This window comes from Cottoperca gobio, chromosome 7 (assembly GCF_900634415.1).
Source record: "Cottoperca gobio chromosome 7, fCotGob3.1, whole genome shotgun sequence".
NCBI lineage: Eukaryota > Metazoa > Chordata > Actinopteri > Perciformes > Bovichtidae > Cottoperca > Cottoperca gobio.
In genome coordinates, this window is record NC_041361.1 from 19,627,148 (window position 1) to 19,643,091 (window position 15,944).

General features: G+C 44.6%; 1 protein-coding gene across 1 annotated transcript in view; it reads left to right on the plus strand.

The window, feature by feature from the left end:
• The first annotated feature begins 9,534 nt into the window (after nt 1-9,534).
• lhfpl4a (LHFPL tetraspan subfamily member 4a) overlaps nt 9,535-15,944 on the plus strand; it is a 48,173-nt gene continuing 41,763 nt past the window's right edge. The window contains exon 1 of the mRNA XM_029436454.1: nt 9,535-10,829. Within this exon, the coding sequence (XP_029292314.1) occupies nt 10,421-10,829 (409 nt within the window). The 5' untranslated portion in view covers nt 9,535-10,420. The remainder of the gene's footprint in view (nt 10,830-15,944) is intronic.

Here is a 15,944-nt window from a genome sequence, read left to right on the forward strand (position 1 = left end):
CACGTACACAGGAACACACACACACACACACACACACACTGAGCTTGTCAACTCCCCTGCAGCTGCTAACAGATGACAGGAGGCCTTGGGATGAAGAAAGATAGTCCGAGTGCTGTAAAAGGAGAGGTCAAAAATACATGTTTGTTTAGACAGCGTCCAGATGTGCTACGTATGTTCTGAGCGAACCGCTCGGCCAGAAGATACGACAGAAAGAAGTTTGCTTGTGCATTATTAATCAGATTTCTGTATGAATTGTCAAGCATGCGTGCAGAAACTTAAGGGAATGTGCTTTTGTTCCCCTGAGATCTCTGCTGCCTCTTTGTTTGGTCAAACTCACAACTTGCTTGAGGAAGAAATTTGCGGTGTATAGCGATTATCTTACGCAACAGTCTGTATATGTTCCATCTCTCACACGTTCACTCTCTCACTGACCATTGTCTTGGCCTAGTTTTCCATGGCAGATGCGTTTCTCCCCAGAGTGAGTTACATAGCTATTTAATGGACACAGACACAGGCTTCAATAGTTAAGGCAACATCTGGCGTTGAAGAAAAGAGGTCTGATGAATACAGGACACAGGAATGGTGTAGGATGTAGGGCTGTCGCTTAACGGTCTTTATGTGGAAATATTCTGTAGTGTTCACCCATTACATAACGATTACTGTATTCTCCCAGGGAGCCAGATACAGCAGCTCAGTCAGTGGCCCTATGTGTCAAACTATGACGCTCCACGTACCCCTCTGCCGTCAGTTTTGCCTGTGCAAGGCTGCCTCTAGTGGTTATAGTAATTATGACGGGAGTATATTATATATTTATAAAACGGACATGTCAAATCAAGCAACCCGATTGGTTCTTAGCCGTGGTATAATGAGCGTATATCACGGGTAGAATTGTAGTTACTTTTCACAACAAGTCAGTATCCCTCCGTGTCTGAGAAAAAGCTACAACCATTACAGCTGTTAAATTACGTCTGTTAAAAAAAAAACGTACAAAGCTTTACTATGGAGGAGTGGATTGATCAGTGCCTATCTCCAGAGAAAAAAGCCCGTAAAAGACGACATGCAGAGCTACGTGAAGAGCAGGTAAACCAAATATGTTCGTTAGCTGTTAGTGTTGTTGCATAGCAACTACCTCGCACTATGTTTTGTGCAGAAGGCAATAGAGGGACTATTTTATTTTGAACATCATTTTTTAATAATAAAAACTATTTAAATTGGAGTGTGTATTTTTCTTTCATATTGCCACACTTGGTAGCCGTTTTATAAAAGCAATTTGTTGTCGACCACGCCCCTTAACTGTGATATAATGACCATATACCACGGCCTGTCGTGAGCTATTGCTTAATTATACATGTATGTAGCAAACGTAGTTATTTTAACCTAAACCAAGTAATGTTGTTGCCTAAACCTAACCAAGTAGTAACATAACGTACTTAACTTGCATCATGTACGTAACGTAATGTTAACCAAGTGTTGAAGTCTACACTAGTCATTTAAAAATGACGCTAAAAGAGAATCCAGTGCATTAAAAAGGGAGACAAAGTATATATACATTTGAGCTGCTAGAATATTTTAGCAATGCTAGCATCGTGAAGTCATTTTATGTATAAAGCCCAATATCGTACATTTGTGTCAAGGGACTCCCTCTGTCCTTTGTCCCTCACTTTGGCTTAAGGAAAAACTTGAAGAAATGGAAGAAACGTCAGGAAGAGCACCTGAGGAGTGATCCCTCACCCAGGACGGACAGATTAGCAGTTGCACATACACACATGCTAATTGATTTTATATCTATTTGCTTTATTTACCATGTTGATGATTTTAGTATTTCATTAACTGACTGTCATTCAGCGTGTGGAGAATATTTCTACTGCCTCTTTGTCTTTCTGACATGTTCTCCTCTCCATAAAAACTCTCCCTCCTCCACAGTTTTTCACCTTAAGAGCTCTTAATGGCTAAAACGCTTTGTGAATAATTGTTATCTTTACCAGAATCTAGTCTTAACTGTACGGGGAAATTCTTAGAAAATGTCATAATTCTAAGAACTTTCTTAGGAACATTGAAAAAAGCAGGAGTCTACATTAGGCAATATATTACATCCAGCTGGCAGTTAACAGGCATCACAAATGATGAACAAAAACCTCATTGCAACTTCGATGGTCTGGCAAGGAATGAATGAAACTGGGCCGGTGTAAGTAGTGAGAGGCTGATGAGGGAATGAGAAGCAGGTGAGGAGTTGGCCGGGGAAGGTCAAGTAACAGCAGGGCTGATGAGTGAAGTGGGAACAGCTGAGTGGGTGGAGCAGTCAGGTGATGGGGAAAGGAGGGAAAGTCTGACGGACACAAAATAACATTTATTTTTACAATGAACACTTGAAATGATGAAGGCAACTGCAAATAACAAGGTAGTACAACATATAAATCATACTTTGATGTTTAATTTTTACCTCTTTACTGAAGATTTCATTATATACTCACAAGTCCCCGGCTGTGCGCCGCTACGTTGGAGTTCACCCCGGAGGACGAGAGGGTCGCCTCCCTACGCCTTCGGGTTATGGGGAGGAAAACTCTGACTGTTGTTTGTGCCTATGCCCCAAACCGCAGTTCGGAGTATTCGGCCTTCTTGGAGACCCTGAATGGAGTCCTGCAGGGGGCGCCAGTAGGGGACTCCAGTCTTGCTGGGAGTCTTCAACGCACACGTGGGAAATGATGGAGACACCTGGAGAGGCATGATTGGGAGGAGCGACCTCCCTGATCTAAACCTGAATGGTCGTTTGTTGTTGGACTTCTGTGCTACTCATGGAATGGCCATAACATACACCATGTTCGAACATAAGGATGCTCATAAGTGTACGTGGCACCAGAGCACCCTGGGAACATTGAACCTGAGTGGGCGATGTTCAAAACCTCTATTGCTGAAGCTGCGGTGATGAGCTGTCGTCTCAAGGTCTTAGGTGCCGTGGCAGAGGCAAAGCAGCGGGTGTGGGAGAAGTTCGGAGAAGCTATGGAGAAGGACTTTTGGTCGGCACCAAGGTGCTTCTGGAAAACCATCCGGCACCTCAGGAGGGGGAAGCGGGGAACCATCCAAGCTGTATACAGCAAGGTTGGGATCCTGCTGACTTTGACTGAGAAGGTTATCGGGCAATGGAAGGAGCACTTTCAGGAACTCCTGAATCCGACTAACACGCCCTCTATGGTAGAGGCAGATCTGGAAGCTGATGGGGGATCATCGTCAATTTCCCTGACGGAAGTCACTGAGGTAGTCAAACAACTCCACAGTGGCAAAGCCGCAGGGGTTGATGAGATGTCATGAGCCCTCTCCCTGCCTGGTAACACCACTAATTGTTTTCAATTACCTCCACCTGTCTCTGCTCCACCCTCGTTAACTTACCAGCTGCACTGCATTTACTACTCATCATGCCCTGTATAGAAAGCCTTATAGAAAGTTTTTCAGTCCACAATTGTCAGATCATCTGCAAGCCTACATCGGAAATCCTGCCTGCCTGCCTGCCTGCCTACCTGCCTACCTGCCTGCCTACCTGCCTACCTGCCTGCCTACCTGTCTGCTTTCAACTCTGACTCCTGATCTGTGATCTGTTACTACTACTCTGATCTCCAGCCCCGGTAAACCCGACTTGCCTTCCGCCTTACGACTACGAGTTTAGAATATCCCTGAACTGTACTACTGCCGTGCCTCATTCGGCCCTGTTGTGTGTGTGTTTTCAATAAAACCTTGATCTCGAAATTGCGCTCCTGGGTCTGGGTCATGGGTCTGTCTGTCCTGACAGAATGATCTGACCATCATGGACCCAGCGCACGCTCAGACCAGCATGCAGGTAGAGACTGAGATGTCTGTCCTACAGCAACTGGAACGCACTGAGGGAGACATCAATCGGATCCCCCGCGGGAGCGGGATTCTTCTTTGTCGGAAAGAAGGATGGCTCTCTCCGTCCGTGCATCGATTACCGGGGCTTGAACGGCATTACAGTGAAAAATCGTTATCCTCTACCCCTACTCTCCTCTGCCTTTGAACTGCTGCAAGGGGCCACAGTGTTCACCAAGCTAGACCTGCGGAATGCCTACCATCTGGTGCGGATGAGAGAGGGTGACGAGTGGAAGACTGCGTTCAACACTCCAACAGGACACTACGAATATCTCGTCATCCCGTTCGGTCTCACCAATGCCCCGGGAGTGTTCCAGGCGCTGGTAAACGACATCCTCAGAGACATGCTCAATAAGTTTGTTTTCGTTTACCTTGACGACATTTTGATCTTTTCAAAAACTCAGACAGAACACACTCACCATGTCCAGTTGGTGCTACGCCGGTTGCTGGAGAACTCTCTCTTCGTGAAGGCAGAGAAGTGCGAGTTCCACGCCAAGTCTGTCTCATTCCTGGGTTATGTGGTGACCGAAGGCAGCGTTCAAATGGATCCTGCAAAGGTGTCTGCTGTGGTGTCGTGGCCGGTTCCAGAGACCCGTAAGAAACTGCAGCAGTTCCTGGGGTTCGCCAACTTTTATAGGAGATTCATCCGGGGTTACAGCACAGTGGCAGCACCACTCACTGCGCTGACCAGCGTGAAACAGCCGTTTCAGTGGACAGCAGCCGCTGACAAAGCCTTCAAGACCCTCAAAGCTCGTTTCACCTCAGGCCCTATTCTCCAAATGCCTGACGCTGGACAGCAGTTTGTGGTGGAGGTGGATGCTTCGGATGTAGGAGTTGGAGCGGTGCTTTCCCAACGAGCAGCAGAGGATGGCAAGATGCACCCCTGTGCCTTTTACTCCCGTAGACTGACTCCAGCAGAATGCAACTATGACATCGGCAACCGCGAGCTACTGGCCGTCAAGCTCGCCCTCGAGGAGTGGCGCCACTGGTTGGAGGGGTCTAAAGTTCCGTCTTGGTCTGGACAGACCATAAAAACCTGGAGTATATCCAGACAGCCAGGAGGCTGAACTCCCGCCAGCGTCGGTGGTCATTATTCTTCACCCGTTTTAACTTCACGCTCTCCTACCGTCCTGGCTCCCGCAATATCAAGCCCGACGCACTCTCCAGGATGTTTCAGAAGGATGAGGCATCCAATGAGGAGTCGACAACCATCCTCCCAAGCCCCTGTGTTGTTGCTGCCTTGACCTTGGACATTGAGGAGCAGGTCAGAGAAGCCATCCGGAACCAGCCGGGCCCCAGTGCATGCCCCTCTAACCGTCTCTTTGTCCCAGCAGATCTGAGGTCTCAGGTGATTCAGTGGGGGCACGACTCTCGCCTGGCCTGTCACCCCGGAATCACACGCACCCTCCATCTGCTCTCCCAACGTTTCTGGTGGCCGTTGATGAGAAAAGATATCCAGGAGTTTGTTAGAGCTTGCCCCACTTGCAACCAGCACAAGACCCCCAGTCAGGCCCCAGCTGGGTTACTCCAGCCTCTACCAGTGCCCATGCGACCCTGGTCCCATATCTCCCTGGACTTCGTTACGGGCCTTCCGCTATCTGAAGGAAACACTGTCGTCCTCACCATCGTTGACCGCTTCAGTAAAATGACCCACTTCGTGCCCCTCCCAAAGCTGCCAACTGCAAAGGAGACCGCCCGGGTGGTCTTGCAACATGTATTTCGAGTCCATGGTCTGCCCAGGGATATTGTGTCAGACCGAGGCCCTCAATTCTCTGCGGCCTTCTGGAAGGAATTCTGCAACCTTCTTGGGGCCACCGCCAGTCTGTCATCGGGATTCCACCCACAGTTGAATGGTCAAACGGAGCGCATGAACCAGGAGCTGGAGAAGGCACTGAGGTGTGTGACCTCACGCAACCCCCGTGCTTGGGCCCAACATCTTCTCTGGGTAGAATATGCCCACAACTCACTCACCAGTTCTGCCACCGGAGTCTCCCCCTTTCAATGTGTTTATGGATATCAACCACCTCTGTTTTCCAGTCAGGAGGGAGATGCTACCTGTCCCTCTGCGCTCGCCTATGCCCGCCGCTGCCGCCGCACATGGGCCCAGGCTCGCGCCACACTCCTGAAGTCCAGTGCAAGCTATGCTGTCGGAGCTAACCGGAGGAGGATCCCAGCACCAGTTTACCATGTCGGACAGAAGGTCTGGTTGTCGGCTCGAGATATACCACTGCGGGTGGAGTCGCGGAAACTGGCGCCTCGCTTCATTGGACCCTTTCCCATACAGAGGGTCATCAGCCCTACGGCAGTCCGACTACTGCTACCCAAGACCATGAAGGTACATCCCACCTTCCACGTCTCCAAGCTCAGACCTGTACATGAGAGGCCACTGGTCCCAGCAGCACCACCGCCTCCTCCTCCGCGCTTCCTCGACGGTGGCCCCGTCTACACGGTCCGGCTCCAGTGTCTAGTCCTGACCCTGAACCTGGTTCTGAGCTGGGGCCCTCGGATGTCGAGTCTTCTGATGGAGACGGTGCCGCTGAGGATATGGACTCTGACCTCTCAGAGGAATTCTGACCCTCCGCCGGCTACCCCTCCTCCCGCCCGGCTTGGTGGTGTTTCTTGGGGACTTCTGGAGCCGTCCCTTGGGGGGGGGGGGGGGTCCTGTCATGAGCCCTCTCTCTGCCTGGTAACACCACTAATTGTTTTCAATTACCTCCACCTGTCTCTGCTCCACCCTCGTTAACTTACCAGCTGCACTGCATTTACTACTCATCATGCCCTGTATAGAAAGCCCTGTTTTTCAGTCCACACTTGTCAGATCATCTGCAAGCCTACATCGGAAATCCTGCCTGCCTGCCTGCCTGCCTGCCTGCCTGCCTGCCTGCCTGCCTACCTGTCTGCTTTCAACTCTGACTCCTGATCTGTGATCTGTTACTACTACTCTGATCTCCAGCCCCGGTAAACCCGACTTGCCTTCCGCCTTACGACTACGAGTTTAGAATATCCCTGAACTGTACTACTGCCGTGCCTCATTCGGCCCTGTTGTGTGTGTGTGTTTTCAATAAAACCTTGATCTCGAAATTGCGCTCCTGGGTCCTCGTCTGTCTGTCCTGACATGAGATCCGTCCAGAAATGCTAAAGGCTTTGGGTGTTGAGGGGATGTCTTGGTTGACACGCACTATTCAAAAAGGGGGACCACAGAGTGTGTGCCAACTATAGGGGTATCACACTTCTCAGCCTCCCTGGTAAAGTCTACTCCAAGGTACTGGAAAGGAGGGTTCGGCCGATAGTCGAACCTCTGATTGAAGAGGAACAAAGCGGATTCCTGGTCGTGGAACAACGGACCAACTCTTCACTCTCGCAAGGATCCCGACCCCGGGTAAGCGGTAGACGATGGATGGATCTCCGCCCAAAAATATCCTTTTTCATTTGCAATTGTGCATTAATTTCTTCCATTATGTACATCTGTCTGTCTCTTAGTCCATTGTTCCACTGAAGGGGGGTTGATGTCCTGCACCTATACCCAACTGGATGAGCACACTATTCACCTTTTCTGCTCGTAACAGATTCTCATGATAAAGGCAAATATTTCTTAAATTTTAAAAATACATCACATAAAAATAAAATATAAAGAATTCAAAAATGTAATCTATTCACATTCGTATTAACCGTCAGGCAGGAATGGTTCACAGTACGGAAGTATTGTACTTTATTTATCTGACATGTATGGTATCACATTATTTATCTGACAGGTATGGTATCACATTATTTATCTGACAGGTATGGGTACTAGTTACTTTGCAGACTCAGGTTTGACATCCAAAACATATGATACCTTTATAAAATATCATGTATTGTTAATGTGACAATGCTACTTACACATTAATGCATCGCTAATAAAAATACAATAATGCTATATGAGTATACAGTATGGCCCTGACATTATTCTGCACATTAAGTACTTTTACTGTTGATACTTAAAGTACATTTTGCAGATAATACATATGTACATTAAATTACTCCAGATATTGAATGTATGACTTTTACCAATAAGTATTTGTACAAGTACAATTACTCAAGTAAAGATAATGAGATAATATAATAGCTGATATGTATTTAGTGATTAATTCCACTGTGTGTGTTGTGTTGTGTACAAGTGTGTGAGCTTTACAAGAGGATCCAAATCCACAATTTCCCATTTGTCCCAACAGTGTTCACACGTAATGAATTATATATGTAACTAAATACATATACTCAGGTAAATGTATTTGTATTTTGAAGCACTTGTACTTTACTTGAGTATTTCCATTTTACCTCTACTCTACTACATTTGGAAGCCAAGCCAGATTCAGATTCAGATGTCAGATGCATATGGACTTTCATCACAGGTTAATGAAAAATAATCAAAAGTCACTCCCCTGTCCCCCAATCGTCTCTGAGTATCTGACGATATGTCCTCAATTCTCAGTGCCACAGTGTTACGAGCCAGGCAAACATTAATACATTCTTGCTTCTTATCGGGGCAAATGTTCTCCACCATTTTCACAACACAGTCTTTGATAAACGTACCCTCTGTAAAAGGTTGGCCATGTTTAGCTATTAACACTTCGTAGCTTGCTTTGTTGACGTTTTCATTTGACTCACAGGCCCGCATGAAGAATTGCTGGTGTAATGCCAGAGCAGCTTGGAGTTGCTTCACTTTTTCAGTACGGCCACTCCCTGTTAGCTTTTTGTATGCATCAGCATGTTTTTTATGATAGTGTCTCTTTACATTGAATTCCTTCCAACCGTTTCAAATTAGGCAAAAACAATTGCCTCGATTTTCAGTGAAGAAATATTGTAATTCCCATTGTTCCTGAAAGCGGAGGTGTCAACTTTCCTCTTTTTGTTTGCAGTCGCCATGGTAGCAATGCAGCATGTGTAAGGCCCCTTAGAGTGATGCTACTACCACGCAGTGAAAGGAGGGATTGCATTGTAAAGATTTATTCTGTTTGACATGGGGCCATAAATAATACATTATAAGACCGAAGCTTCAGTTGCGGTCTGTGATTGGCCCCCGGGCCGGACTTTGGACTTGCCTGGATTAAGCTATACCTGGCAGGATTTTCTCACCACCTTTACCAGCTGCAACATTGGTAACACTTATACATTAATATGACAATCCAGTGATATAATGCATATTATTCTGATTAATGAGTACTTTTACTTTTGGTACTCATTTGGTTTCATTTAAGTCAGAATAGACTATTTCTACACTGTGGTATTAATACTTTAATAGTAATACTTCTTCCATTACTGCACATTTGAAAGTGCATCATTGCACTCACTATTTAGCAGTAATATAACCGGTCTGCAGGATTTTTGATTGACTCCATCTACTCTTCATCTCACCCAGAAACAGCTTCCTGACTCAGACACGTTTATCCAACAGGGCTCCATGATCTAGCGCGTGTCTGTTTGATAAGCCCTTTTTCCTGGAAACGCTCATTGTTCATCCAAACGTGAGGGAATATGTGTTGATCTAATTTCAAATTCAAGGTGAACAGAGGCGGAGAAGCGCTTTGATGCAAATCCCCCCGAGAACGCGCTCCATCGCTGTCATCTTCCGGGCGGCGCGCAGAGAAACGGGAGGAGGAGGAAGACTGTACGAGAGAGAGAGAGAGAGAGAGAGAGAGAGAGAGAGAGAGAGAGAGAGAGAGAGAGAGAGAGAGAGAGAGAGAGAGATACTGGATAAAGGCTACGACAAAAAAGCATGATGATAATGGAGTCGAGGCGGTGGAGGATGTCGGATTTACGAGAAAGGACTGTTGAAATTTGACAGAGGGCTCGTGTAGAAACCTGTTCTCGGTGTTTTTCTTTTCATTCTGTTTCATTTCCACATGCTGCGTGGACATTGAGGGCGAGCAGAGGAAAGGGGAGCACCCCACGGATGCCTCGGAAGGTAAAAAAACGGGCTCCACCGCTGGCGCTATACACAGGCAACGAGGCGCATCTCATCTCACAGATGGTAATAATGGACATCCCGAAGAAAGCTCTGCACTGATGGATGAGGATGAAACACAGATTTAACCTCCAGCCCCGACCACTGTGAAAGAAAGAAAATCCTGTTTTGATGGATTTTTTTTAATCATTCATGGTGTAGCCCCAAGGAAACGAGCCTTAGACAGCAATGTTGAATCACTGGTCTTGGTAAATTATTCATTAGCGGTGTAGGTAGGCTATGATTTCCTATTGCTTCAATGTAGCATTTCCCCCTCACTAATTTTTACAATGTTAAGTCTTGTGATATCACACACATATTTGCAGGTTACATTTTTTTATCGGGTGGTTATGTAGGCCCATTTAATAGCCTTTAACAGCCACAAGAAATAGCCAAAGTGGGGTAATTTAAGCACAAGAAATATTTGATATAGAGAAGGGAAACATATCTGGGTAGTGAGGGATGTCTGGGCCATTTCTAAAGGTTTTCTTGTAAGAGTGTACAGAGTAGGAGGAGGACGGGGTGGAAAGAGAGATATAAGGAGACAAAAACAAAACACCAAACATGTTGCCTTCCCAAGAAGCCTCCAAGATCTACCATGACAATTATATGCGCAACTCCCGGGCCATCGGGGTGCTGTGGGCCATCTTCACCATCTGCTTTGCCATCGTGAACGTGGTGGTGTTCATCCAGCCCTACTGGATCGGCGACAGTGTCAACACGCCGCAGGCCGGCTACTTCGGCCTCTTCCACTACTGCATTGGCACGGGTCCGTCGCCCAACCGCGAGTTCACCTGTGTGGGCAGCTTCTCCGACTTCAGCTCCATCCCGTCCGGAGCGTTCAAGGTGGCCTCGGTGTTCGTGCTGCTGTCCATGGTGCTGACCCTCAGCTGCATCGCCTGCATGACACTCTTCTTCTTCTGCAACACCTGCACCGTTTACAAGACCTGCGCCTGGATGCAGCTGCTGTGCGGTAGGCACTCTCAACATTACTATAATTTAGAGTAGAGGCTGCACTTCTTCTTTACCGTCACACAGATGCAAAGAAAACTTAGCAAAACTCAATTGACCACTCTGCTCTAAATGCAAGAATGTCCACCGTGCCGGAGTGTTGTTGTTGCATGTGTTGTATTTTAAAAATGCATTATTAATAAATGCATGCATTAGTTTACATTCTAAGGTATGTGAGATAAGACAATAAATGACCCTAATATAAATTCCAAAATGCCACACTGTTCTTAGAAAAACTGCAAAACTGCAAATTCCCACGTGAAGACTAGAGTAGTGACATCATGAAACATCATTACGGACTCCTGAGGTCAGTATGCCGAGGACCGCCGGCTCACGTTCTCATAGAAACATCCTCTCATGCTGACTTTCGGGGGTTGAAATAGGCAGAAAGCTGTTTGGGCAGAAGCTCCATTGTCTGGAATCAACACGCTGTGGTCCAAGAGGGTAAAGGCCGTGCTCTGTTGCAGTTAATCAGGATTATGTGCAGCTGTTCCTGCAACAACAGGACTGAGACAGCAGGAATACATTTAACGATTGCACTGAGAGCAATAACAGACCCGCAGCTCCCCTTGTTACCGGTGATACTGCGAGAATACACCGCTGCATCCGCACAGCAGCAGGATCGTAGCTTTATGCTGATTAAATGAAAATGCAATTCATTCATCCATATCAGCTCATCGTATAGTTTACGAGGCAGTGTAGTGTGATGTGATGCAAGGGGTTTACATCAGGCCGGATCGCTAGTTCTTTTTTCAGGGATGATTCCAAATCAATTGGATTACTGTGTTCATGATGCCGATGTTTTGTCTCCGGCTCTTGAGGGTAGATTACAGTGCTACCTTCATGGGCAACTGGATAGCGTTAGTAATGGAGAGCTGGGGGGTTTGTAACATTTACAAATGGATGGTTCACTTTACATTTGTGCAGGTGGCAGAGCTAAGACTCCCTTTGGAGATGACGTTGAATTAGAAGCGTTGGATTTTGTGAACACTTTATTGACAGGATGACACTTTAAGGATTAGTTTGTAACTAGTGTCACTATAAATTAGTATGTATCAAATGTAGGTTTTTATTTTGTTATTAAAAGTCAATTTTCAAAAGTTATGCTGTCCATTATTGGTTAAACTACATATATTGTTTTAATAACCAATCCTTTGTTAGGGGTAAAATATTGTCAGCAAATGGCAAACATGGCCATCACAATATTCACTTTACTATAACAGGGGCTGAAGAAAACCAGCAAATATTGACATTTGAAATCACATTTATTTTCCATTTTTGCTTGAAAAATGACCTAAGCAATAAATAAATTATTTCTGCTCTACTTTCCTGACTTTTTAACAGTTGTATTTTACTAACAGGATAAAAGTCTGACACTCAAATTGACTGATTATCCTGGATCGTGGACTGATTTATTGCTACTGTCTTTTTCAATTTCTGCCGATCTTCAGTGCTGGTGTTTTTTTTATTACACAATGTAAGATTGTTGTGTGAGAGAAAATAAACTCAAATAAATGTAATCTATGGTGATTAGATGTCACAAGGCCAAGTGAGTAGAATGACCGTGTCAGCGAGACTTAACCTTTGAGTAGCGAGAGCGGCGCATATCTCTCAGAAGGTGCTAAAAAATCATCATCTCTCTCCTACGCACATTTCTAGCGAGCCTCCTGTGTACATCAGACTTCTTTATAAACTGATCAATGTGATAAATAGGCCAGGCAGAATAGCGTGGGAGCCCGTTTTCTGTACAGAAACAGTCAACATACTGAATGAGAGGGAGGGAGAAAGGAAGTCAGAGAGAGATCAGCACTTTTTTTTCCCCTTCTGTATTGTTCTGTTCCTCATCTGCCCACTCTGTCCCCTGTTCTGCCGAGTGTGTTGAAAATGTTTGGTGCTCTACAATCAGTAATAATCAGACAGAATAGCAGAGGTACACATTTTAATCTCTTTATTTAAATCTTCATGACTTAACAGGAATTGAACCCAGGTCTTTCCACAAAACCATTAATCAAGCAAGACATTTATAAAAAGCAGTGGTGGAAGGAACATTCAGTAAAGTAGCCAAACTGCAACGTACAACTTTTCCATTGCAAATAAAAACCCTGCAGTGAAGATCCTACTTAAAAGGTATATTATGTAAGTTTTCCATATTAAAATGTTTTTAAAAAAGCACGTTGAGTTGTGTACTTACATCATGCCAAATGGAAATATTCATGTACGTTGGTTAAGGACTTATTTTATAACCTTTATTTTACAAGGATATGTCTCATTGAGATTCTTGTTCAAGAGAGTCCTGGCCAAGATAGGCAGCAGCACAGTTACAGACAAATCAAAACAGTCACAACATAATGTTACTACTCAGACACAGGGAAGGAAGACTCAATTGCACGACTCCAGACACAAAGGTAGTGTAGAATAAACAAAACTTTACTTCCATAAATCAAAACAACAACTGAAAACGCTCACTAGGAGGATAAACAAAACTATCGGATAAGCACACTTCATGGATCGCTGGTACGTGCATAGGCTCTTACAAGGATATGACAAGACGAACTGGCACATGACAAGGGGAGACAGGACAATTTATACAAGAGGTGAGTGGGAACAGGTGGAAACATTCAGGGGCGGGGCAGACACTGACGATGGAGGGAAACCACACAAGGACAGGAAGTAACGGGATCTAGGTTGAGAAACAAGAGGTAGGTACAAAATAAAACAGGAAGTGACAAGACCACATGAAAAACTCAACAAATTCGACGAGTCATGACACATAATCACAATTATAATATTAATTAAAGCATTTACAGACACAGTGTCCTGCTTCAATGTCGTTCAGAGTCGCTTTAAGTCTGTTTAGAGAGACCAGCTCTCTGAGTTTCAGCTCATTCTGCAGCTGGTTCCAAGTATCCGGAGCTGCATAACTAAACACCCTTTTCCCCAGTTCAGTAGACTTTTGGGACAGTTAAAAAAAACAAGTCCTCAGAGCAAAGCCGATACGATCCACTACATTTCCGATTAATGTAGATCCTTAAGTAAGGAGGAAGAACACCAAGAATAGCCTTATAAATAAGGATGTGCCAGTGTTTCAGTGACTTGTACTTTACTTAAGAACAGTTACTTGCGTAAACATACTTAGTTACTTTCCACTCCTGGTAAAAAAGTGTTATAAACCTGGAGCAGCTCCTTGTGTTAAACCTCACCAGTGCACTGTTGCCTCTCACGGTGATGAATGTGAGAATTAAAAATATACGTGATGATGATAAATATGAAGCATACGTGATGAGGAATGTTGCATTGATCAATAAAATGCCTGTGAATGCGATGACTCCGTTGAATCACACCAGAATCCCCACATTCCCACCCCCCAACACCATCTGCTGGAGAAGGTTTTTTTTAATTTATGCTTCTAAAGGGTAGGAAAAAGCTGAAGAACTCGGAGCTTGAATGTCGAATCAAAACAGCAATCTCCTGATGTAATCTATATATTTATTTAACGCAATAAGTCAAACAAAGAAAATATTCTCAGCTGAGGACACATTTCGCGTCGCCGTTTCCATAGACCGCATGGCTCCAAGAGCCCCATCGTTGCGGTCTCACGGCTCCGCTCCAGGTGTCCAAACATTTGAAAATTCGCATCTAATACATGGAGTAGGCGTTGACCTTCTCCTCATTGGTCCCAGTTTGGCGCCTACACGCTCCTCCGTCAGCAGTCCGGAAGTGATGGTTTGTTGACCTGTTACTCTTAAAGGGGAAGTGCCCCTATTATGTTTGTAATACATAGTTGTGCAGAAAATACATAATTGTGCAGAAAATACATAGTTGTGCAGAAAATACATAATAGTGCAGAAACATATTCGTAGTGTCGTAATACATATTGATTGAGGTAGGACAAATACATGTGATAGTCTTTCCAGTGTGGATTAATGAAGATCAGGATTAATTTACCTGACAATTCCCCCTTTACACACCATTTATGGTGTGTATAATCTCCAGTAAATATAAGGCACCGAGTGGTGTACAAATTCATCATATGGTATACAAGAATACATTCATAGTGCACTTGTTTTTATTCCAGTCATAAAAATACCTTCTGTATAAAACCAAAGAACTTCATTTGTTATTCCAGCATAAAGACAATTAGCTTCAGTATAATAAAAAACACTTCCAGTAAAAGACAGTAAATATTAGTAAACTTTTAATGTCTGTATAAGATTGTAATATCTGTATACGACTGAGAGACTGTAACTACAATAAAGTCAGTGGCTTCGGTATGGCAGCAAAGAACACTATGTAGAGTTATTCACACAAAATCATCTTCCTCCTGGCTGTCGTGTTCCAGCTCTATATCATAGTCTATGAGTACCCCACTGTTTGATGCTGGCTCTTTGCTGAGTCGGTCAAGTCCTTTCAAAGCTCTGGTAAAGGATCCATCAGGGGCTGTGTTATTTGGGATGAAAGTACAACACAGAGCCAAACAATTTGCAGACACCCCCTTTTTCAGCTAGCACCATGTCTAATGCAATTCCGTTCTGTAATCAGGCTAGTTCTATCAAATTGCATAAATCTATGGAGAGGGGCTGATACTCGTGTACATTTGTTTTGTGATTGTGGAATCAATCAATCTAGTCATGCGGCTTCTAATTTATGGTATATAACAACATCCACATACAGTAAGTATTTAGAATCAGAATAATCTTTCTTGTCATGTAGGTTTTCACCTACAAAGAATTTGCTCTGGGTTAGCGGGTACATGAATATAAAAAATGCATAAATATTTACAAAATATAAATCGGTGGAGATAATGTACAAATTAATATTGATATAGCTATTAATGCTGAAGATACCAGTGACATGAGAACTCTCCATCTCCCGGACCGTCTTTCCATAGCATCACCAGACTAATTCTCTACCCCTGAATTCTCTGCTAATTCTTTATATAATGTTGTCAATCTTTGTAAGGCTCTAGTAACTGATCTCTCTGAAACAGTATTATTTGATATAATTGTGCAACAGGATGATCCAACATGGCACACACACACCTCCTTTCTCTGCTAGGAGCACGTCTAAAGACATTCTA